The sequence below is a fragment of the Triturus cristatus genome, chromosome 6 (assembly GCF_964204655.1).
Source record: "Triturus cristatus chromosome 6, aTriCri1.1, whole genome shotgun sequence".
Taxonomy (NCBI): Eukaryota; Metazoa; Chordata; class Amphibia; order Caudata; family Salamandridae; genus Triturus; species Triturus cristatus.
In genome coordinates, this window is record NC_140589.1 from 1,137,250,945 (window position 1) to 1,137,276,050 (window position 25,106).

Here is a 25,106-nt window from a genome sequence, read left to right on the forward strand (position 1 = left end):
AGTGACGGCAGTGGTCGCAGCTCATCTGTGCACATCAGAGGTTCCAGTCTTCCTCTATCTCGACGACTGTCTGTTGAAGGCGGAATCACTCCAGACAGTCGTCTCCCACCTCCAGACTACAGACGACCTTCTGCATTTGCTGGGGTTCGTCATCATTGTGCCAAAGTCGCACCTGATTCCCTCTCAGAAGCTCCTCTTCATCGGAGCGGTTCTGGGTACGACACTCTCTCGGGTCTATCCTCCCGAACGACGAGTCCAGGATATTCAGGCTCTGATTCCGATCTTCCGGCCTCTATCCTGGGTTTCGGTCAGGCTGACCTTGAGGCTGCTGGGCCTCATGGCCTGCTGCATCCTGCTGGTCGATCATGCCAGATGGCATATGCGGGCTCTGCAGTGGGACCTGAAGTTCCAGTTGGCCCAGCATCAGGGGAACCTGTCCGAGTCCGTCAAGATCTCGGAGGGCACTGCAAGACAGTTGCAGAGGTGGCTCACAAACCGGCATTGGGTCAAAGGTAGATCCTTCTCCCTTCCCCAACCAGACCACACAGTGGTGACGGAAGCATCCCTTCTGGGATTGGGCGGCCACATGGGAGAGGCGGAGATCAGAGACCTCTGGTCTCCGGCGGAGTCCCCGCTCCATTTCAACCTTCTGGAGCTTCGGGCAATCCGACTTGTACTGAAGGCATTCCTTCCCTTTGTCAAGGGGAGAGTAGTGCAGGTGTTCACGGACAACACCACCGCCATGTGATACTGCAACAAACAGGGCGCGGTGGGTTTGTGGATCCTATGTCAGGAGGCCCTGCGCCTCTGGACATGGCTGGAACATCAGGGCATTTCCCTGGTGGTTCAACACCTGGCAGGTTCACTGAATGCCAGGGTGAAAGAACTCAGCCGCATGATGAGTCACGAATGGCGTCTTCACTCGGACGTGGCGCTAGGTCTCTTTCAGCAGTAGGGAGAGCCTTGGTTAGATCTATTCGCCACCGGAGAGAACGCACAATGTCCGAAGTTCTGCATTTTGGAATTTCCAAGACGGCACTAGCTCGGCGACGCTTTTCGTCGCAAGTGGAGTTGCGGTCTGTTGTACGCCTTTCTGCCTATACCACTTCTGCCCAGAGTGCTGAAGAAGATCAGGCGCGACTGGGCCCATGTCATTATTGTGGCTCTGGCCTGGGCTCGAAGAGTATTGTATCCCGAGCTACTCAGTATGACCATCGATCCCCCGGTCTGACTGCCTCTACGGGAGGTTCTTCTGTCGCAGCAGCAGGGGAGGGTCCTCCACCTGAACCTGTCCAGTCTCCACCTCCTTGCGTGGAGATTTAGCAGTGGCAGTTGATTCCTTTTGACTTGCCTCCTGAAGTTTGTAATGTCATTCTGGCGGCCAGGCGGCCATCCACTAAGTTGGTATACGACTGCAGGTGGAACAAATTTGTGGCATGGTGCACAGCAAAGGCTGTGGATCCCCTTTCTACCCCTCTTTCGTAAGTCCTTTTATTCCTTCTTTCTTTGACCCAGCAGGGCTCTGCCTCGGTCACTAACAAGGTCTACCTTTCTGCTGTTTCGGCCTTTCTCAGGCTCCCTGATCAGCCCTCTCTTTTCAAGTTCCCTGTTGTAAATCGATTCCTCAAAAGCATTACTCACCTTTTCCCTTCTATTCCTTTTGTGCTGCCACAGTGGGACTTGAATCTGGTTCTTACATACTTGATGTGTGCTCCCTTTGAGCCTCTTCACAACTGTCCTCTACGTCTCTTAACTCTAAAGACTGCTTTCCTGGTGTCCATCACCTCCGCTAGGCGGTGAGTGAGCTCCAGGCTCTTTCTTGTAAACCTCCTTTTCTGTCTGTCCATCTGGACAAGGTTGTGCTCAGAACATGTCCATCCTTTCTGCCAAAGGTTGACACTGCCTTACACATCGGGCAGACCATTACTTTGCCCACGTTCTTTCCGCCTCTGCATCCTTCTAGAGAAGAAGAGAGGCTCCACCGTCTGGACCCAAAACGTGCGCTCTCGTTTTACTTGAACCGTACACAACAGTTGCGGGTGGATGACCAGCTCTTTGTTGGCTAAATTGGCGCCAAGAAAGGTCTGGCCGTACACAAGCGGACTATTATTCTCTGGCTAAAAAGGAGCCTCTGTTGGGTCTGCGCGCTCATTCCACCAGGGCGACGGCTGCCACTACGGCGCTGGGATGTGGTGTCCCCTTACAAGACATCTGTCAGGTAGCTACGTGGGCCTCGCTGCACACTTTCACTAAGCATTACTGCCTGGACAGCCAAGTCTGGAGAGACATCTTCTTTCGACGTTCTGTTCTCTGAGACTTCCCGGTGTGATCTCGGTTTGCAGACCCTCCACCGGGATTGGTATTGCTGGGGTATCTATTCTGAGGTAAGGAATCTATCACTATGTGTTTCTTTCAGATGAACAAGTTACTTACCTTCGGTAATGATATATCTGTAAGAAACATTAGTAGTGATAGATTCCTTACCGCCCCACCCATCCTCCCTGTTCTGCAAACTGATTTCTAGGGTTAAGGTCATCCCTTTCAGGGCTCTAGTTTCAAGGCACCAGTGGTCAGTATTTTACATGGCTCTGTGTTCCTGGCGCGGAAAGTCGTGTACAGAACTGACGTCAGCGCGCGAAAGCGGCGTCTAAATAGCTGCCGCAACGTCATCTCAGCGACCACGACGCCAACGACGGACGCGGAGCCGCACAACGCCACCTTCCGACGTGCAGGGGTACTGCTGACGAAAACTTTCTGGATCCAGTCTGATGCCTGGGGGTAATTCGAAGGTAAGGAATATATCACTACTAATGTTTCTTACAGATATATCGTTACCGAAGGTAAGTAACTTGTTCTTTTAGTAGATACAAGTTGTACTGCTCTTACATCCAAGACAGAGCACAAAGTGTAATGCAACAAAGAAAAAACATAATCACACTGAGAGGTACAGTGCTGACACAGGTATCAATCAAAAGCATATCAAGTCAGTCAGAAAGTGCATGATAAAGTCACAAAGCATGCAACCCAGTGGTAATTCAGTAATATCCATAGGCACAGGCAACCACCCAAATTCAGCTACACTGCATGTCTTCCGCAACCATCATGGACCGTCCGTTCAACAAACAGAAGTGGAAGTAATCGGGAGCCACCAACTTTTGTGCTCACAGAATCGGGAAGCAAGACTGTTATACATTGCGCAAGTAGGTAGGTAGCCAGCGGATTCCAAATGTCCTTAGGCTCGGAGTGCAGAGGCATCAGTTCCCAGTAAGCGTTCAATCCTTCCTGGCAGTAGGCAGCATCACGGAGCCTGCAAGCCAATTGGGTTGCAGGACCTCTGCTCCAGTGCATAACAACTCTCTGTTTGGCTCGAAAGAGCAAGATAGTCATAAGTTTACGTATGTCAGAAGGAGTTTCCTTCAAGTATCCTAGTAGGGCTACTAACGAGATACGCTGGAGCGCAGAATTCGTGATCTGTTGACATCAAAGACCTCAGACCAAAAGCATGTGACCGCAGGGTATTCCCAAGCCAAGTGTTTGAAGTTAGCAGCAGGCACAGCGCAACGCCGACAATGCATGTCATCAGCTAACCCGGTCGCATGCAATTACACAGGTGTGCGGTATACCCAATGCAAATATTTGAAATGAATCAAGAGTAGCCTGTAATTTGGGAATGAAGCCCTAGATTGAGTACAACAATAACACCACTGCTCCTCACTGATGGTACTGTTCAGATTGACGGACTGAATCAGACGGGCCGAGGGTGTACAATTTGGATTGTTCGCCTCCATCGCAGCAAAGAGTCCGGTAACTAGTGTACACGTGGATGGGTTAGTGAGCAGCATTTCAAGGCAAGGAAAGTCGGGGGAGCCGCAGGAAATGTGGTATACATGGGTGCTCGCAATTGATGGTAGATAAGGATATCCAGGGGGGTAGAGGTAGAGTCATCGAGGAGATGCCGTAGGGAAGGAAAAGCACATCCAGGTGTATGTCCAGCATGGTCAAGAGTCGCAGCTTGCATAATCGTTTGCAGGTACCAGGGTCCACGGTTGCAAGTATCAAAGGGTGACCCGCCAAAGGCACAGCCGGGGCATACATATGATCTAATCTCGTCCAGAGGCGCAACTTGCCCCATGCCCATATCGTGCATGCTACATTGTCAATCTGTGTCTTGGATCGTTTAGCAGGGAGATACAGAGTGGTCCTCACTGGGCAGGGAGCTCTCTGACCATGTTCAGTAGCTGTGTGGGGAAGAAATCGTATTGGGTGACTACAGTAATGGGCGAATTTTGCTTGGGCGCAGAAGTATTAAAGATCTGTATCTGGAGCACAAAGTCCACCCTGTGCAAGGGGAAGAGTCAAAACCTCCAAGGACACCTGGGTATGCTTGCTGCCCATGTCAAGGTAAGTAGGATAGACCGGAGGCGTTTGTGGAAATGTGGAGTCAGAGAGAGCGGTAGGTTAGTTTAAAAAAAAAAAGAGTATCTTTGGGAGCACACCCATCTTGGCAATGGCCAATCTCCCTGTGACGGAAAGTGGTAGTTCCGTCCATGCTGGTATTCAATCCTCTAGCCATGTCATCATCCTCCTGTAATTAGACCACAATTGTTCGTCCAAGTTGCGGCTGAGCCAGACCCCCAAATATCGTACCGGGCCCTCCACCCATCTTAAAGGGTACTCTGTCTCAAAGGGCTGAGTTACAGCAGTTAGGTGAAATATGATCAACTTGGGCCAAGTGAAATTGATGCCAGTGAGCCAGCTAATACGGGTGAGTTAATGTATAACAAACGTCAAGTTGCAGCACAGGAAGGGGCTACCAACACAATCCACTCAGACTTAACATCAGTACACTGCTTCACTCAAAAGTAGCCTTCATTAAACTTCTCACTTCTTCAGAGCCTGTTTCTGTTGTTTCATCAGTAGATTGCTGTGCTCATCACTCATGCTACAAACTGAACTGACCCTGAGGCTGCATCTGTTAATCTATGCGAACCCTTGATTGTAATGTAATAGTAGAAACGCAAAGAAGGGAGGAAGCCCATATAACTCTCTAGAGCCTTGACTGCACCATTAAAAAATAAACTATGAAAGGAAGCTCTAGCAGGATCAATACTTTGAAGTCAGATCCGAGGAAAACGTATTATTTGTTACCTCAGTTTTGTCATATTTAGAGTCAAATCATTATTGTTCAAATAATCTGTTTCAGTTAAATTGTAGAGGCATTGCTGTACTACAGTCAAGAAGACAACTGACGACAACGATAATTCTCACAGTGAATTTACTTGTTCAACTGTAAATTGTATTTACAAGAAACACAATAAGAAGACTGGTTTAAGTAAACATAAGCCATGTCAACTGGTCCTATGTACTTGGGTAAAAATTATTTTAAACAAAAAATCATATTATTACAAATAAAATATACCTAGGTGAACAGTATAACTGCAGTTACTGACAATGCGCTGTTGTTAGGGTGGTAGTGAAATACCTTCTTCAGGTAAGAACGCCTAGCTCTAATGAAAATGCTCATACAAATCGATTGCCAGAAACAAAACATTATAGCAGTAATCTGTAACATAATTCTTATTCTATGTGTGTGCTTCTTGTATGTTGTTGAACCTGGATTATGCGGGTTGACGCATTTCGGTCTTGTACTTTGTGGCTTCTTCATAACAATGCAAACAAGAGTCACCCAAGCTTAACTACCAATCAGTTGCTATGAATTCAAAGTGTTGCAATTAATTGGAATTAAAAGCTAAGCCATAGTATGTGCTCCCTGCACATATTGTCCTAGTGTGTATACCGCATTCTGGTAGTTCCACTGTCACGCATATTGGGCATAAAATGTGGTGCTCCAATGAAGAGTGGTACAGATAGTTGTTAGCGTACCGTACCAAAACTTAGTTCTCCTGCTGCTGGATGAAACTCCGGCAGGGGATGCCTGGACGATAGGTTTCCTGTCACAGGGAGGTGTAACAACCTCTCAGACAGGCTTTAATGTATTGGGGCTGGCTGGGTGCACTCCAAGAGTGCTTTGATGTCTGCACTGGGGACACATTTGGTGTCCCTGTGCATAGTCCAGCTCGAACCGGTTGCAGGGGCACTCAGCCCCTGCTCTGGCGCGAAACTGGACAACGGATATGGGTGTAGCCATCACCTCTGTCCTGACCCTCCCATAGGTGGGTCCCCAGAGTTTGTCCCACCCCTTCCTTGGGTATAAAGTAGGAACCCCTGATTACAGGACTAGATTTACCTGGACGAAACTCTGCTACAGAATCCCAGAACTTCTACTATCTACACGACGTTGGATGACCGAAGAATCTCCCTTGGAGTAAAGAAGTTACTCCCCTGCAAGGCAGGCACCAAAGACACATCTGTCTGGTTTGCATCTACGCTGCTCCCGAAGGACACAGGAGGTGGGTTTCCAAGCTTCCCCGAGGCCGATCCGTGCTCTCAGCAAACCTGAGATCCAAAGCCCTCGTGGGGACCGTGCAACCCAAACCACTGGACACCGTGACCATTTGCAGCAGCATATGCTTCTTGGCGATCCCTGAGGCTGTGCTTTGGGCTACTTGTAGTCCAGACCACGAGCAGTGATTCCACTGAAGATTGCTGGCCTACACTCCTCGAGTGACCCGTGGGCTGGTATCTAGTGATTCCTCTCGAGGTCCCTTCGCGATCCCTTGTCCGTCGACTTGTGGGTCCCTGAGAAGGGTACTTTGACTTTCAACGGGCTTACCTGGTTGCTCAAGACGTGCCCTGACTCTCCATCTCTTGGGGAGTCCCACGGACTTTGCTGGTCCACACCGAAGCCATTTTTCTCTCACCACGTGGGTTGCTGTTGCTAAGGCTTGTTGGTCTCCAATCCGTAAACTGACCCCCCAGCACTCGACATTTTTCGTAGGAAAGCTCGCCTGCAGACTGTGGTCATTGTCGACACCTCCTGGTCCCAGTGGCAGTGGAGTCAAGCTTCACCTCTTCGTACCTGAAACACCCGACATCGGTGGGCATTCGTCTATCGTGCCCCTGGTCACTGGTAAGTGACCCAGACTCTGTCCCTTCTGCTTTCAGGTTCTTCACATCTTCGATCCAGGCTTGGATCACACCGGACACTTCTCCTTTCCACAGCAGCAGCACATCGCTATCGAAATCAATGACGATTCCCCGACACCATTTGACACCTATGAACCCGGCTTCCCTGGGTGAGGTAACACGAGTACTCCGGTGCTCCCGTGGGTGCTGGCCCTAGAACCCCCTAAGTCTAAAGGGGTTTGCTCGAAGTCTTCTTCTAAGTGTCCTTATTCTTTAAAATTCCAACTGTGACTTTCCTATTGCATTGTACGGGGCTCGCGGCTGTGTTCTCACACTGCTCACGTCCCCTGTGGGTCTCCTGTGTCACTGCCTTGGGTGGTTCCTTGGGGTCCCAGCGATTCTACGTGCTCTAAGCACTGTGTCCAGTCAAGTCATGGTTCTTATACCATTTTCTTAATATATGGTTTGGTCTCCCCCCTGGGGCCCATTGTATATTGTGCTATTTACTGTCGTTTAATAACTATATTATTGGGTGCCTTGCTCTCTAACTTCATAAAGAGGTTAGTAGAGAGTGTTAATAAATAAATACATATATTTTATATATACCTCATGTGGTTCTCCTTTCATTTAGTTATTCAAGAGGTTATAATCTGGTAAACCAAGCTGCTTTACACTCCTTCAAGACTTAGCCTGAAGGCTGTTCTCCATAGCTACCACTAGGATAGCTTTCAATAAAGGTTGTCTTAAACCTAATCATCAATAAGGGTTGTTTGGACTGGTGCAAGGTGCCCACTATAACTAGTGGACAGCATATACCAGGCCAACTTCTCACAAGAAGCACTCCGTACTGTAAATGTTTTCATATGTTTTATGTATATGACATATGTGCACAATAAATGTAGTTTGTGATAGCGACTTCTAGTTGCAGATTCCTCACCTTTTGAGTATTCCCCAGAGTGGATCCAGAAACTCTTCAGCAGTACCTTGGTGCGCCGAAATGCGCATCTCGAAATTTCTTCAGTGTGTAACAAATGTTACCCCCTAAATAACAGGTTCCAAGCCCTGTAGTGACAGTCACAAACAAATGTCTCCACCAGCTACTCCTGTGGTGCTTTGGGTCAGACCATGACTCCATGGCCTACAGCAACTGTGCATCTGTAAACCCTAAGACCATCAGAGACTTCAAGGCGAACATTTACGTCAACAAGCACAAATAGACCCTTCATCTGGGCCGCTCTAAGTCGCGGTCTGCGTCCAAAGTTCGGCGCTGGCCCTGTTCCCGCGCCTGGAGCCAATTAAGGAGCCTGTCCTCCTCATGGTCCAAATCCTCCTGTAAATCAAATAGATGCATAAGAAATTGAAGTGGGATTCCACTCCTCACCTCACTCGCATTTGCCTGAGCAGGCGCTGTGATGATGCCACTCTTTTCAGTCTCACTCTAAAAATTGGCTGACCTCAGACCTGATCCTAAAACAGGTTACGTTACAGCTCGGTTTTCCAGGGCCAAAGGCCATGCCTCTTCAGATCAAAGAGTACTGTGCAGCCATGCTCCGGCTCTTCGGATACTTAGACTTCCTCTGGCACTCCTTTAGGCCTCAAGGAGGCTAGAGGCCTACAATCTGGAATACTGCTGCCAGTTCACCCTCCATGGCAGTTGGACCCCCCTAACCCATCTTGCCTCCGGCTTCAGTCCCGACTCCACTTCTGGCTCCATGACCTATGCTGCTGACCCGTGGTACTTTGACACTGATGCCGACTCCATCGACGCCCAATCGTTCTTTTTGACCCTGAGTCAGTGCCGGTCTGACCTCGACCGAGGTGGCGCCAGATTACGGCTGCTGTGTCACTTTACCCTCTGGATTTACTAGCTACACAAGTCAGGCAGTCCACTCTGCATTCCCTTTTTGGAACTGACTCTGACAATGACTGTGACCCAGGTGATGAGTTCACTCAGCCCTACCAGAATAATAATTGTTACATGGATTTACAGGAGACTAGTAGTCTCAATACCTTCGAAAAACAGGTCTACTCTCACTCCTCGGTCCAGCCTCAGAGGAATTCACCTCGTATGCCATGATAATATGTAAAGCCGCCGAAGTACTTGACATCCAGACCGCACCTTGGAGGGTAAAAAAAATATATAGACAGAAGTCCTCCATGTAGGACAAATATCTTCTGAGGCCTTTCTTACATTTAACAAGTCACTGACTGCTACCTCATTAGGGGCTTGGGCCTTGTTCTGACCTGACAATCAATCTACAAATTGCCTGGTGCCATTGCCCCACTCCAGGTGACTCTGCTTTTCTCATACAGCACCCTTCACCCCAGAGCTTAGTAGTACAAGCCTCCACGAGACGATCTAATGGCAACACATTTCCTGCCACTCCCCTGACAGGTAATCTAAATGGGTGGAACCATTTGGCAAACGTGTATTTTCTTCCACCAGTCTGGCTCTCTGATCTAGTCAAGCCAGCTGCTTGTTGGGCAATTACTCTCACACCCTTTGGGATTCAGTAGCACAAGTCTTCCCTGGTGTACTTGAAGACCTGTTCTTGCTCAGATGATTTAATAGTCATGATGCAGCCAAATTCACGATTCGTTGTGGCTTTGGATACCACCAATTCCATCAGGCAGGCTATTGGCATCAGCGCTGCCATTTCCCATCAGACGTGTCTGTGATTGACTGGTGTCTCAGACGACGTTCAGTTCTCCCTCTGCGATGGAACTCGCTTGTCTTTGCCAGAGTCCCTGCTTCATATCAACCTGCTAGAGCTGAGGACCATCCGATTGGCTTTGAAAGCCTTCACACTATATGAAAGGGAGGCTGGTGCAGTTGCTCCCCGACAGTCCCACCGCCATGTGATACTGCAACAAACAGGGCAGGGTGAGATCATGAACCCTGTGCCTGGAGGCCTTGCGTCTCTGAAATGGCAGGACCACCAAGGAATTTTCCTGGTAGTGAACCACGTGACAAGATCTTTGAATGCCAGTGCAGACGAGCTCATCCGTCAATATCTAGCAGATCATGAGTGGCAGCTACACCTGGCAGTGGCGTCAGGTCTCTTCCGCGAATTGGGAGAACCTTGGCTAGACCTGTTCACTACAGCTTAGAACGTGCAGTTCCAGGACTTCTGTGCATTTGAGTTTCCAAAGCCTATCTCTCTTAGTGACACATTCCACGTCGAGTGGAGCTTCTGGTCCCCTGTATGCCTCCCCACCTATTGTTGTTTCATATAGGTACCCTAATATAGACCCGGGTAACATTATACCCCTTCGCCTACATTACCTCCTCTACACCACACTGTAGCAAGCCTTTTAGGATTGAACCTTTTGCCTAGTTCTAGTCCTGGGTGCAGAAGGAGGGTTTCTCATAAACAATCGAGTCCTATAACTCCATCAATAGACTCACACAGTATGAATTAATATTCATAAGGGTTCTTAGAAACCAGGCTGGGGCTCACCACCTTCCTCCCCATATCTGCGTACACGGTTCATCTCATATGTCATCCTCAAATCCAACAATGGCTAATACAAACAACAAGGAACAAAGGAGCCCTAGAGACTTTCTGTATAAATATAGCACCTCTTGCTAGTGTTAGTCAGAGGGAACCGAGACTTCCAGGCCGACACACTGACCAGAGACGCTGAGGCTCCTTCATGCAGACGCTCCAGCTGGCAATGGTCTGAAAATCCCTCGCGGGGTGTCCAACTCGAGACCAAGAAGTGCTTCTACATTCTCACACTTCAGGTAATGGGGTTCAACTAAATCCTAGAGGGATTCTTGGCTTCACACCTACACACATGCTAGGTACACTTAGGTACATCTAAATAGGCATTGTAGGAGTACGCGCACTTTTATCATGCATTTTATATTCATGTATTTATTCATGCTTATTGCAAGATGGTAGAGCTGTACTATCCTTTTATTTTCACTGTACAGCTAATCATATATCTCTGCTACTGTCTAATGGTTGTTGCAGCTCATATATTTTACACGAGAATAACAACTGTTCAATAAACCCTTATTGAAATGCCCAGACTGTTTATTCGGTGTAGCAGTGAGAGAAACTAAATGAGCACGAGTGACTGAGCGAAAAGTAATACATTGTTTCCACGATCTTGAGGGATCAGGGTTGTCATGTTCTAAGGTTGTCAGAAACTAATCTCTCCCTGATAAGAGGAGACACTAGTGGCACTGTGAGCTAGCTAAATGCAAATAGGCTAACATTTCTCGGTGGGGGTGTACGGAACCAGTCTGCCACCAATCCCACAGTTTGTTATCCAAACGCGCAGGTCCTACATGGGTACTATAGGAACTACACAACACTATACCACTCCTTCTTGAAGTTCTCAAGAAGACTACGACATACTTATCCCAAGTCATCTCAGTGGCTTCGGATTGGGCAGGAAGAGTGTGGTTTCTAGAACTCCTGGGCTTGAGCATCAGTCCTCTTGTCAGTCTTCCCCTCCAGGAGAGCCTGTTGTTGCAACAGGGCATGGTTCTGCACCCGGGCCTTAAAAATGTCCACCTTCATGCTTGGAGTCTGAGCGGTGACAGCTGACCACCTTCAACCTTCCTCTAGAGGTGGTTGATGTCAATTAGTTAGCCAGGTACCCCTCGATGAAAACTTTATACTCCTGTTGTTGGGATAAATGTGTGTTGTTTGGTGTGGCACACGCCAGATTGCCCCTCTCCTGCCCAAGTTGTCTGACATTCTCTTGTTTTTTTTGTCTCTTGCCTGGCAAGGCTTTGGTTTGGGCATGGTTAAATGGGATTCTTCTGCCCTATCCACCTTCTTGCAGTTGCTAGATCATCCCTCCTTTTTTAAGTCACCAATTGTGAGGTGTTTTTTTGAAAGAGCTTCAACATATGTTTCCATCATCTCCTTATTTGATGCCTCAATGGGACCTTAATATGGTCCTTACTTATTTGATGTGCAGTCTATCGATCTGCTTCACAACTGCCTTTTACAGCTTCTTACTAGCAAGACCATATACCTCATCACCATCGCCTCGGCAGAGCTTGTCCATGAGCTTCAGGCTCTTTGTGTTGATCCACCATACACTACCTTCTTTCCAGACAAACTAATTCTGTGGACCTGGACGTCCTTTCTTCCTAAAGTTGTGACGCTATTCCATGTCTGCCAAACCATCACCCTGCTGGCGTTCTATGCTCCGCCTCACCGCTCGGAGGAGAAGAGACTTCATTGCTTGGATCCCAAGAGAGCAGTGGGTTTTTACATACATTGTAGCAAAGAAAACTGGGTAAATAATCAGCTCTTTGTGGGGTTAACAGAAATAAAAAAAGGCAAGGCTGTGCAGAAGAGAACCATCTTCTGCTGGACCGAACGTGGCCTTAAGATATGCTATCCTTTGGCTAAAATATACAAGAAAGTGATGATGGAATGCTAGAATTAATCGAGCCGCATCCCGATCCATTGTTATTTTGCACACCACATCACCTCAGTCTGTATCATTTGGCAAAAAATCGGCCTCTAAAAGGACTGTGTGCTCATTCTGTCAGGATCAAAGCTGTTACCACTGCGTTGCGGAGTGCCTGTCTTAGACATATACCCAGCAGCTCCTTGGGCATTCCTCCGTAGTTCATCAAACCCGATCACCTGGATAGCCAGGTTTATAGAGAGGAGCATTTTGCTCGTTTGTTCCTGCAGAGATTTCTTGTTTGAGTCCATTATTGATCCATCCTGCTTTGGTATCTATTCAAAAGGTGAGGAATCTGCAACTAGAAGTCTCTATCAGAGGAACAAGTTGCTTACCTTCTGTAACATTCTTTCTGGTAGAGACTCCATCTAGCCACAGATTCCATACCGACCCTTCCTTCCTCCCCCTTCTGTGACTAGACTCTGCTCTTTAATATTATTCCCAATATAGGAATCTGTCCACTGCTCATGACCTATTCAATCTTGGGCCTCTGTCTCTGAGGACGTAGACCGCAGTGATGCTAGAAACATTTGCAGAGTCGGTTGCTGCCATCAATGTCAGGGATTTTGACAATTCCAAGCCTCACATAAAGAACAAGTATAGCAAATTAGCCATGTCCATTGAGCAGGAGAGAGGTAAATATACACTCTGGTGCATTTTGTAACACAATGTTGCGAATATTTTACTGCAGCATGGTGTTGCAGTGTACTGCCCTTTACAGATAGCAGATTTGCAATTGATATGGGCACTAAATTTGCACAGACATGCAGATTTAGGTATAAAAGTATGTAGTTCACGAATAATAATGTGTGGCAATTGGGTTTCATTAAATATTTATCATTTGCACATCACCATATCACCATGAAAAGTGCCTTGATTTGTTATGATTCTATTAAAATCTTTATTTCCATCACACTTTAGAATTACAAAACAATTTACTTTGTTTGTGCTTTCCTAACTTCTGATATGTTTTGAAATATTATAGGTATTTAAAAGCTGCTGTTTATTAGGAAAAAACACTGACATCCTACAGCCTTACCTTTTCACACTCCTTGTAGCCCAGGCACATTATCAGATAGTTCACCATACAAAACACACTAAATTTGCACCTAGAGAAGAAAAGTAAATTACAATCTCCATGATAAAAGAATAAGCAGCAATTTGACAGAAGACATAGCCTAGGCATTTGACCTCTGTGGTTGAGCGCATAGCAAATGTGACCAGATAAAAACAAAATTTAAAGGCATGTGTATTACTTGTTCACCTTCTGAACTCCAGCATGTTAATTTTTGGGGTGCTGCTGCACCCCTTCACCACTGCTTCCAATGCCTTTGCCAGCCAGCCTCTTATGCGCCTATATGGGCCCCGTACATCATTTCTGGAGCGAAATGCCATCAGTGCTTAACCCCAAAGCATCATCTAACAGCGCTCCAAGGTGCTGCTGAAACATTTCCAGATCCAATCTGATGCCTGGAGAACATTCAAAATTTGAGAAATCTGCTGCTAGATAGGGCCTCTACCAGAAAGACTGTTACAGAAGGAAATTAAATTGTTATTTGAAAAGTGTTAAATGTTTTAATGATTATTTAACTCCTATGTTTTTCAGAGTTGGAAATATATTGTTTTCAGTTGAGACGCAAACAACAGAAGAAAGAACACAACTTTACCATGCTGAAATTGAAGCACTATATAAGGATTTAACCGCAAAAGGAAAAGTTTTAATCTTGTCTACTGAATTAGGGGTAGGTACTCAACTACTCTATTCTTTGAGGCATGAATTCCTGAAGGGCATTCTTCTGCTAGAGGTGTGTGCTATTGTTAGCATTTGATAAAATACAGTTAATGTCTACACCTTCTTCAGTGTCTCCTACTTATGAGTATGTTTGCTTTAAAATTGTATACTGGCATTCCAGTACTGTAATTGACCCATGACTTTAAGTCATAATGAAGCAGTAAGTTTTACCTTGTTCATTGTGCTATCACATCTTTTATTTTAGTTTAATTCTTTTATGTAAATTAATAGAAAGATTCAAGGAAAAAAGCAACAGAATCTTTCAAATGATAAGAAGAAAACCTAAAATGAATTAAGTGGGCCAGTCATAACAAATAACAATTTATATAAGCACATATGCGCACTACAATGAGAATAAGTATAATGGAGCATAATTTTACAAGTTCTAGTAATGTTTGATAAGCAAAACACTATAATAATGAGTATCTAAAAAATAAATTATGGCTAAGTAGATATCAAACAGAAGACGTGATAGAGGAGAAACTCAGAATACCTTTTCCAACACAAATTTGGACACTGTGGGCCTGATTATGAGGGCAGGCGGACCGTCACCGACAGGCCATCAGTGGTGAAGCGCTCACCGACCCCTCCTCGGTCCAACCACCGGATTACAATGCCGGCGATCAGACCCACATCGGTCGTGGGGGGGAGACCGTCACCTATGCCAGGATCAGTGATCTCAACGGGGTGACCGTCGCATTCGTAGTCCTGAATGGAGGCGGTGCCCAGGCAGGCACCATTGTCTGGATTACGATATCCCTTTCTGACAGCCTTTTCATGGCGGCAACACTTCCATGAAAAGGGTGTCAAAAGAGGAATTTGTTGGCCACCAGACAGTGCCCTTGTCCGTTGTGGGTCACTGAAAAGTGGCCCTGGGGACACATGTAATGCCCCCATGCACCTCCATGAACCATGTGCAATGCGCCATATGGTGCATGGCACACGGTCCATGGACGTACAGGAAGTGCTCCTTTTCACAGTGGCTTGTGTTGCAGCCCATTTCCTGGGCCACAGTACAAGCCACCCTGAAAAGGAGCACTTTGTGACCAGCCAGCCCTGTAATGCAGCAGTCGGGCCGCCGCCGGCTTTTTGGTTGGTCTCCTGACTGCCGCAACAGCACTCGATGGTCTAACCGTCTGCTATAGCAATCGGCCTCTGTGTTTCAATGGTCAGTCTGAGAAGTAGGGGTCTTGATAAATTACTGCAAAATTGCAAATCGGCCAGAGTATGTCTGGTCTTCATAATAACCTTCTTACACACCAAATCAAACCTCTAAACAATGTCTCGGGTGAGTCTCTGGTCTCGTCCTTAAGGTGCCTAGGCATTTAAGTGCCAGCGCTTTGCATACAACAATTTTTTATTTTTGGGAAACAATAGCCTTCAGTTAACTGACGCCAATCCCTTTGGTTACTTATTTTATTTGTTTATTATTTTACAGACTATCAACTTTGGATCCCAAATTTGTAAACTTTTCCTTTGCTTTCTAACTGTATTTATATTTCTTATGTTTTTGTTACATTTGTAGAATTTTGACCCCCTAAATCCTAACCATAGAACATATGCTCAGATTCTACCTTGACCAGATTTTTTTGCTTGGGAACAAAAACACTGCAGTGTTGTAGTGATTGAATCAATAATTTGATATACTTTCTTATCATCAGAGCATCAAAGTCTGGTGCACTGATTATTCGATGAACAAGAAATATTGGTTGTATGCCGATAAATTCCAGTTACCTACCATGATTAGAGTAGACTCCACATTCTCCAGTGTTTAATAATCGTCAATGCTGCATGGTTCAGCTTTTTTGGATTTATCCTTCTCTAAGGGCCATCTGCCTTTAAAGGTCAGAAATAGTATTAAAATAGTTTCCAAAAACGTTGAAGGTGTAATCAAAGGCGATCCAATAAAGGTTCCTGAGACCCCATAGTAAGGTTTGAATATGCAGGGTCTGACATATCTTCTTTTAATTGACCTTCATTAAATGTCCCAATCACTCTTTTCATTCTTTGCTACTCAAAGGAGTAGCATGAACATTTTATGAGCATCCAGCCAGTTCCTGCTTGATTTTTGTAAACCAATTTCCTGTCCCAGATCTCCCTGGTACTAGACCAGTTTGAATATATGCAGGAGATTTCCAAACTAGCTTTTGAGGAACAGACAGCTCCCACTTGTAATTGTGACCGCTGATACCTTTCAAGTTGATGGTCAAAGGCTATTAGTAATCCAGAGAGGCACATTCTGCTTCTACATTAAGAGCCATATAATGTTAGATGCTTAAATGTTAGTGACACTTTATTAGGTTTCCTTTGCTTTGGTTGAAATTCTGTCATTGCCATAGTAAATATACTCCAATGGAGGCTATTTTTGTGGCTCCTTTTGCTCAGAAGAAGAGGGTGACTGGCAAGAGCGTGTTATAAAACTGAACTGAAAATATTGAATCCAGTTTAGCTACTATTAAGTTAAGCACTCTAGGAGGTTGCATTTTGCGTAGTTTTTCTCATCATCATCAGGAACAACTCATGACTTACAAAAGTAGGAATGTTCCCATTTTTAGTCTGTAATATTGTACTGTACTGCTGTACCTTGGGAGAGACCAGTCCAAATCAGTCCTAGGATTAATGTGGAAAAGAGAATAGTTCCCTGAGCACTACTAAATATTTTTGTTATATAATCAGATTTCAAATCGTTGGTCCGTGTACAATAATACCATCAAATGTTAGTCTTTATTCTCATATCTTGTACTCTCAAGAAGACTTGTTTGTACACAATTCAGTTCTTTGATGACACAGCCAACAGCCAGCACGTGTTTCATCTATATGACAATACCCAAAGACTTCCTCAGGGCCTGGACTGCTATTTCACAATCCAATTGTTATAGTAAGCGTAGTTCACATAATCGTCGCTCAATAGTAAAATTCCTCAAAGTTGGAGATTCACAAACAATCTTCCCCTGACAATAGCAGTCCAGGTCCTGAGGAAGTCTTTGGGTATTGTCCTATAGACGAAACACGTGTTGGCTGTGTCATCAAAGAACTGAATTGTGTACAAACAAGTCTGCTTGAGAGTACACGATATGAGAATAAAGATCATGGACTAACATTTGATGTTATTATTGTACATAGACCAACAATTTGAAATCTAATTATATAACAAAAATATTTTGCAGTGCTCGGGGGAACTATTCTCTTTTCCTTGATAATTTAGCAGTTGCAAGTTGCCATTGTTAATTAACAACGTGGGGTGGTCTTTTTTTGGGTTTCCTTTGATGCAGATTTGTATTCTTTGCTTTAAATATTAAATCACAGGACCGTGCGCAGAGGATACCTCACTGCCTATCAGTAGAAATTGCTAGGATTAATGTGGCAAGGATTTTTTGATTCATTCTCACCAGTGTAGCAAACTCTGAAACTACCCTTTGACAGATCTGCAACTTACATATTGCTTCTGGAAGTTCCACCTGTAGATGTAGACCTAATAAGATTCTGTGGTTCTTTTCGTGGCTGGGTTGGGCAAAAGTTTGCTTTGCAAAAATGAGTTCTACTGATACTCCACAGTTCATGATATATCATTCCACCTAAATATGTTTCTGGTCTCCAAGTAGCTGTTGTTTTTCATTTTCAAGTTGTATACTGTTTATTTGCATGCCATTGGACCACTTTCTGTTTAAACCTGCAAATAATTCTGTGTTGTAAGTCCATCCACTATGTCCGTAAGAAGCAATTTGCTTATAGACTTAACATTTGTTTGCACAAATACAAAAACATTCAGCTGCTTTTAGAAGAATGCCATCTCTTTATTGAGTTAGCTAAAAGTGTGAAATATCTTCAAGATAGATATTTCACCTACATTTCCAAAGAGGCCACCTAGGATCAATCTCAAAATCAAATCAATGTAAATGTAGGTGATTGGAGAGACTATATTATAAAACATGGGCTGCTTGTCATGAAAACAGGCGATCTGACAGATGATTTTTATATTCAAATTTGCCCCTGTGAAGGGCACACTAACCTAATAAATTGACTCCTACATGCTGCTTGAAAGCATGCAATGACTGAATGGGGGTCCATCATTGTCCTGAAGTAAGCTAGGCTGATTGCTTCCTTAGATAAGACTCCTGTACCTGTAATATTAGACTGGGCTAAATGAGGCTTGGACATCTGCTTGTATGGCCCTGATGCTGGACCCACTGATATAGAATGTAGATGCACATTCTTAGCATTGGGGCACTTGTCTAGATTTCAGACTGTATCTCAAATGAAATAGAGGTCAAGGCGGAAGAGTTATTTTCTGAGTATGATACTGTTAAAGGTGTTATCCATTATCTAAAATTTTGAACTGTTAAATATGGCTTCAGGTGGAGTCCGGGGGAAAAAAGATAGAAATCATTCCAACAGTCTGCAATGAATCATGCCTATGCACCAGCCACAGTCATTGGACGATGTCAGTGGATGGAGGGTTTATAAGGCTCTGAAATCATTTTGCTGTTTGCACATCATCTGTTCTTCAGTGGCTGCTTCCTGCTGCTTTTATTTAGGACTGCACATTAGCATCCCAGTCATGTACTGTCCTGCTGGGTGATTTAGTTTCCCTGTTGCACCTGCTTGTACAGTGTGCCTGACCGTTTCAAGGTTCAATAGGGTCCTTACATTTTTCTTGCAAGTATGTTTTTACTTTACAAAGTATTTCTATATTGTCTGCCATTTTTCCTTTAAAAAGGGAGCATTGTGTATCTATCCTACGCACTGGCGTACAATGTTGAATCATTCAACATCTATTAACCCAAGTTGGAGGAGTCATTTTTTTTAAGTACAGTGTAAGATTTATAGAATCTCAATTGGCATTTAGTTTCGATCTGCTGAGATCAGAACGGTCCCATATCATATTTAAGAACTGCATGTTGAAAAGGAATGTATTTGACAGGATCTCTGATTTCAATGTGTTGTAGTTTTGTCCTGGTAACAGACAGAGCTGCCATGCTCTTGGTGTGGCTAGTTTATTTTTGCAAGCATTGCAGAGGTATTGTTGATGATTAGATGTCCCTTTAAGGAGTGTGAGGTATGACATTTTGAGTATTAATGTCCAGGATTTAGTAGTCTCTTTCATCTCATAGAAGGCATCCTTATCGACCTAAGTTATAGGAAGAGGCCTATAGTGCATCCAAGTTCTATAATGGGTACTGAACTGGAAGAAATGTGAGTGTGTGGGGCCTTCTACATGCAGGAAAAAGCCCCAAAACGTTATGCATTAGAATGCTATCCCTTCAAAAAGGGAAACCTCCCAACATGATGACTTGACTGGAGATAGGACTCAAATTCTGCAAAGGTTTCAGGAAAATTGCCATCATATCTTAACGGCCTATAACTCATAATAAATCTGAGTATGTTCTGAGCGCTAACAGTCCATCCAACTACCATAATTTCATAATTGTTGAGAATTTAACTCAGACATGCCCAGAGTGCTCCTGCAACCAGGTCTTTGTCATAAACCAAAATTATATGTTTCAAATTGACGTCTGGTATCGGGAACCTGTTGTCTCATGATGGGTCTTTTGGCTTCCACCATGTATATATAACTCCTGCAACCAGGTCTATGTCATAAACCAAAATTATATGTTTCAAATTGACGTCCGGTATCGGGAACCTGTTGTCTCATGATGGGTCTTTTGGCTTCCACCATGTATATATAACTTTCACTGCAGATTTCTTTCCTTCCATTTTGTGGTTGAACTACTTGTTAGTTATTTTGGGTCTCGATTTTTCTACTTTCTCCTTTACGGCTGCAAACTTAGGTGGCAGAGATATTTTTGTAGAAAAACTATTGGATTTGGTTTGATGAAGAGTCTCTCTTATTGAACTAGTATTCATAGTAGAGGTAAGGTTGATGTAATCTTGAAATATCTTCTTTATGCTATTGTGTAGATCCTAATGGGAAGGGGTCTTTGGGCATTTTCTTTTTCTTTAGATGATTTGTCCGGGCTTAACTCGTTCAAGACATTTTTCTAGAAGCTGTCCAGTCTGGCCAGATCCTCCCACTCCTAAAGAAACCTACACTAGACCTTGATGACCTCACCAGCTACGAGCTTAAAATTCACGTATCATTTATCTGCAAGATCATTGAAAAAGCAGTTTGTTTCAACTCCAAGATCACATCAACGCTAACCATCACCTGCATGGCCTCTTGTCTGTCTTCAGATCACTCTGCAGCATTGAGACCACCACCTTACACATTGTAGATAATGTCCTTCTGACTAAAAATGAAGAAGACAACTGTACCCTGATATTGATGGACCTCTCAGCTGCTTCCGACACTGTTGACCATCCCACCCTCATACACACTCTCGAGTCACAAACAGGATTCACCAGGAATATCTTCACTGGTTCTCCTCCTACCTTTCCAACCAACACCAGTTTGTTCAAATGAGCACCTCCACATCACAAAAGATTCCTATCACACGTGGAGTCCCCTAGGGTTCCAAATTGTCTCTTGTCATCTTCAACTTTTACATGGGCCAATTTGGTGCACTTTCCTCATCAATAACAGCATCAAGATTCACCAATATACTGATGATACACAACTCTGCTTGAAAGTCTCCTTTGCTTCAGACATCCTATGCCTCAAACACTGCATGTAAATCATCCAGATCAGAATGTCCATCACTTACCTGAAGCTCAACCAAGACAGAATTGCTATTATTTGGCAAGATCAACAAATAAGATACAGTACACACCTGGCTCAGTGACTGCTTCGAATCCCTACTCTCACCAAATTCCAAACCATTTGTATTCACCCCAGACAGCAACCTCTCACTCAAATAACACTTTCCCAAAAAAACAAAGATGGCCTGGTACCAGATATCTCTTCTAAATAAAGCAAACTGTTTCTCCAGAAAGCGACTTCAGAACTGCTGTTCAAGCCCGTATACTCTTGCAATTTGATGGTGGTAATGCTCTATTCCATGACCTCCCAGACTCCATACTGGCACCCTTTAGGGACACCCTACACGTGTTGCATGTCTCATGCAGGACCTTAAAAAATATGATCACATTACCCCCACCCTGATTGAACTCCATTGCCTCAACTTGCCAGTCTGCACTGTCTTTAAAACCAGTGGAATCATTTACAAAGCCATCACAACCACCACCCCTGCTTATCTTGCAGTCAAACTCACCATTTCTTATGGTTCTCAGCACTCCTGCAGCCAGGACACCTTTAGGCTGAAGATTAAGATGTGTAATAAGAAAAAACAATGCAGCTAGCCATTTCCATCGGTGCAACTAAAATCCAGAAGAACATTTCCATTTCCATCAGGCCTTTCCCAAAACTACTCCAATTTAGGAAAGAGTTCAAGACTCACCACTTTAAAAACCACTACGTGCCAATGCATTAGTCGTCCACAACTCTGTTTCCTCTCATCTTTCTTAGCACTTTTATGCTTACCTCTGATCATGTACAGTGCTTTTCTGCGATTTGGCTAGGTATTCCCTATAGAAATACCATAATGTATTTATTTGAAAAGATTTATGAAGCGCGAACATGACCCTTACAGGTATCAGAGCGCTGTACAAAGTGGCGAAAGCACGAATAAACCAACACAATGGCACAAATTATATTTTTTAAACATATTTTATTAGCTTTTGTGCGATACATGTACACTTGCAGTCATCGGTGAATATTACATGTCACATGACTAACGGTTGTTGAGTTACATTCTGTTTATCTGGGTACCCCAGGTATTATCTTGGCATCCCTAAGCTGTTGAGCTCGTTTGCACTCCCTCCCCCAACTCCCCCACAACTTTTCCCCCTCCCTCGCACTGCAGGCCGTCGCAAGTTTTGCCTTCTAATTTGGGCTGTGTTTGCTTTAATGATCGTATCCGGCTGTAGAGTCTTCACATCTGCACTTCTTAGATGTATTTGAACTAGTCCGCTTTTCTAAGTCCGTGGGGCATTTTCCTCAGGTTCAGGCTGCGGGCCAGGTTCAGGGTCCTGTCTCTGGGGACTTCCCTGTCTGGATCCCGCCGCTGGGGAGGAGTTGCCAGACTCTCGGCCAGCGTGCTTCATTTCCTCCACCAGTATCTCCCATGCTTGGCCCTCTCTATTCTGCCAATGCCACGCAGTGCGTTTCCTATCAGGACCCTGCTCTCGCAGCCCGCCCACCGTTGGAGCTCCCGCCTCCACCTTGTGATGCTATGGCCATCCGGTGCCTTCCATCTACTGGTGATTTCCTGTTTGGCTAATATGAGGGCCAGGTCTTGGAATCTGGCGGTAACTTTGGTCTTGGCTGTGTGAGAGAACATATTGAGCAGACAGTGCGCCGGTGTACAGGGTACTATTCTTTCAGTGATTCGGGCCGTTTCCCTTATGACCTCCTGCCAGTAATGGGCCAAAGCCCAACAGTTCCACATCATGTGGATGAAATTCGCTCCTACTTCTCTACATCTAGTGCACTCCTAGTCTTCCCTATGGAAGTACCGGTTTATTCGTTTCGGGGTGAGGTATGTTTGATGTAAGGTATAGAAGCTTATGGGCCTGAATCGTGTGTTCCGAGATACCCTTGGTGCCCTTTGCAGTCCTTATCCTCCATGGGGCATCCCATGTCCTCTGCCCATCGGCTCCTTAGCCCCTCTAGTGGTCTAAATGAGTCTCTACCTACCCCCCTGTACAGGCAGATGACTACCTTAATAACCCCTCCGGCTATTCCAATATATTCACATGTGGCTTGTTGTGGTGGTTCTATTGTGCCCATCTGCCAGTGCCGTCTCATTGCCCCCGTGACTGCTCTGAGCAGCAGAAAGTGGCCCTGCGGGACATCCAAGTCAGCTCTGAAGTCTTTGAATGGGAGTAGTTCTCCATCCCTATAGAAGTCCCCTATCTTTGTCGCCCCTGCCTGTACCCAGTTGTCTGTGCCTCCCCATTGTCCCCTGTGCGGCAGTGCCCTGAGCACCAACAGTGTGATTTCCGCTGAGTATGGGTATGAGCCTCCCCGCTACCCATTGTGTGAATGTCTGCAGTTGCTCCGCCAAGTAGGACGCTTTGAAGTCCGGGGTCGCCATCCCTCCCTCCGCCGACGGCCTCTTTAGTGTGGCTAAAGCCACTCGCCTCCACCCAGATCCCCAGATGAATGCCGAGAGGTCGAGCTCCCGGAACCACATCCTGGGTATCCACACAGGCAGTGTGACGAAAAAGTATAGCAGTCGTGTAAGGGCCACCATTTTTAATAAGGCGATCTTTCCCGCTATCGAGATGGGGAGTCACCCCCCAAAATCTCATGTTATCTTTCAGGGATCTTAGCGCCCCTCCTAGGTTACCCTCCTGCACATCTTGGAGTGAGTGGAAGATTTTTACTCTCAGGTATCGGAAACAGTGGGGTTCCCATCTCGGGTCCCCCAACCCCTCGGGTGATTGTTGACCTGCTATCATGAGGAACAGTCTGAATTTCTGCCAGTTTACGTGCAGGCCCGAGGGGGCCCCAAAGTACAATGGCACAAATGATGTAGTTAAATAAACACACTGTCAAACAAAGGGGGGAAAACAATCAAGGTCAGGGGCAGGGGAGTCAGCCAGTCTGGAGGGCCCAGCATAGTTTCAGAAGGTAGATAGAACGAGATAACAAGTTAACAGAACAAGCATAAAAAAATTCAAACCAACAGTATAAAAGAAGTATCACATCCGTTGAAAGAGGGAGCTTGAGAAGGAGTACAGGTCAACACTGTTAATGTTCACTCAAGATTAGCCATTTGACATGCTTCTTGAGAGATGCAGTGGATGGGCTGGATCTGATCTCGGGAGGAAGAGCGTTCCAAATTCTTGGAGCCAGACTGGTGAAGGCACGATTGTAAGTTCTTTTCTTTTTGAATTTGGGAGGTTTCAGAAGGAGGGTGGATGCACTTAAGTTCTGATAAGAGCCAGATAGTTCAAGCTTTTTAAACCAGGGTGTTGTAATGTATGGCTTTATGCGTCAAACAAGCTATCTTTTTAAGTTCAAATAGTTTTATTGAAAAGAATTTGAAGTGACCAAACACATTATGCAATAAAAAAAATTGTACATCCTTGCATTCCAAGCTCATTATATACCAAACAAAAGAATCAGACCAATAGTGAGAAAAGGAAACAGAAAAATGCAAGTTATATGAAATACATATGTCAACTGGGTACGTGATAGAAACTTATGGAACTATTAGGGAGTCTAGGGTGGTTTAAGAACCTCTTGTTGAGAGGGTTGTGGTAATTAACATTTTTTTGCACTAGTATGAATAAAAAAGTGTAACAGGTGACCTCAAATAAGCACGTTTGGTTGCCAAGGAAGGTGGGTATACAAAAGCAGTATCTAATCTGTGATTATGGTAAACAGCGTACCACCAAGCCCTGTAAGAGATCTTCGATGAGTCTTTCCAATTGACAGTAATTTGTTGAAAGGCAACCACCAGCAATAAGTCTATAATCTTAACATTAAGAAAAGTATCATCCCAGATGGGCGAAATACTACCCAAGAAGATGTGAGAGAAAGAAAAAGGAAACTTAGTGTCATAAATTAAGTTAATTTGAGACCATACTTGTTTCCAAAAGCTGTGTACCTGGGAGCAATTGAATAACATGTGAAAAAGGTCCGCATTGGGGGAGGAACATGACCAACATGTGTTGGGAGTCGATGAAAAGCGTTTAGATAGAGTAGCTGGTGTAAGCAACAATCTATTGTAGACAAAGATCAATGTTTGGGTAATATTTGCTGCTCTAGAGGCTTTACGTAGTTTGGACCATACACCATTCCTCATTGATAGTGGCCAGCACGTGGCAAAATCCTGTTCCCAGGCTTCTTCCGTTTTTGTCTTCCGTATCTTGTCATTAA

General features: G+C 44.9%; 1 protein-coding gene across 5 annotated transcripts in view; it reads left to right on the forward strand.

The window, feature by feature from the left end:
* The window catches only part of TTC13 (tetratricopeptide repeat domain 13), a 1,316,170-nt gene that overhangs the window by 993,467 nt on the left and 297,597 nt on the right, over nt 1-25,106 (forward strand). For all 5 annotated transcript variants that reach the window (XM_085612046.1, XM_085612047.1, XM_085612049.1 and 2 more), the window contains exon 19: nt 14,075-14,210. In XM_085612046.1, coding sequence (XP_085468172.1) covers nt 14,075-14,210 — 136 coding nt within the window. The remainder of the gene's footprint in view (nt 1-14,074; nt 14,211-25,106) is intronic.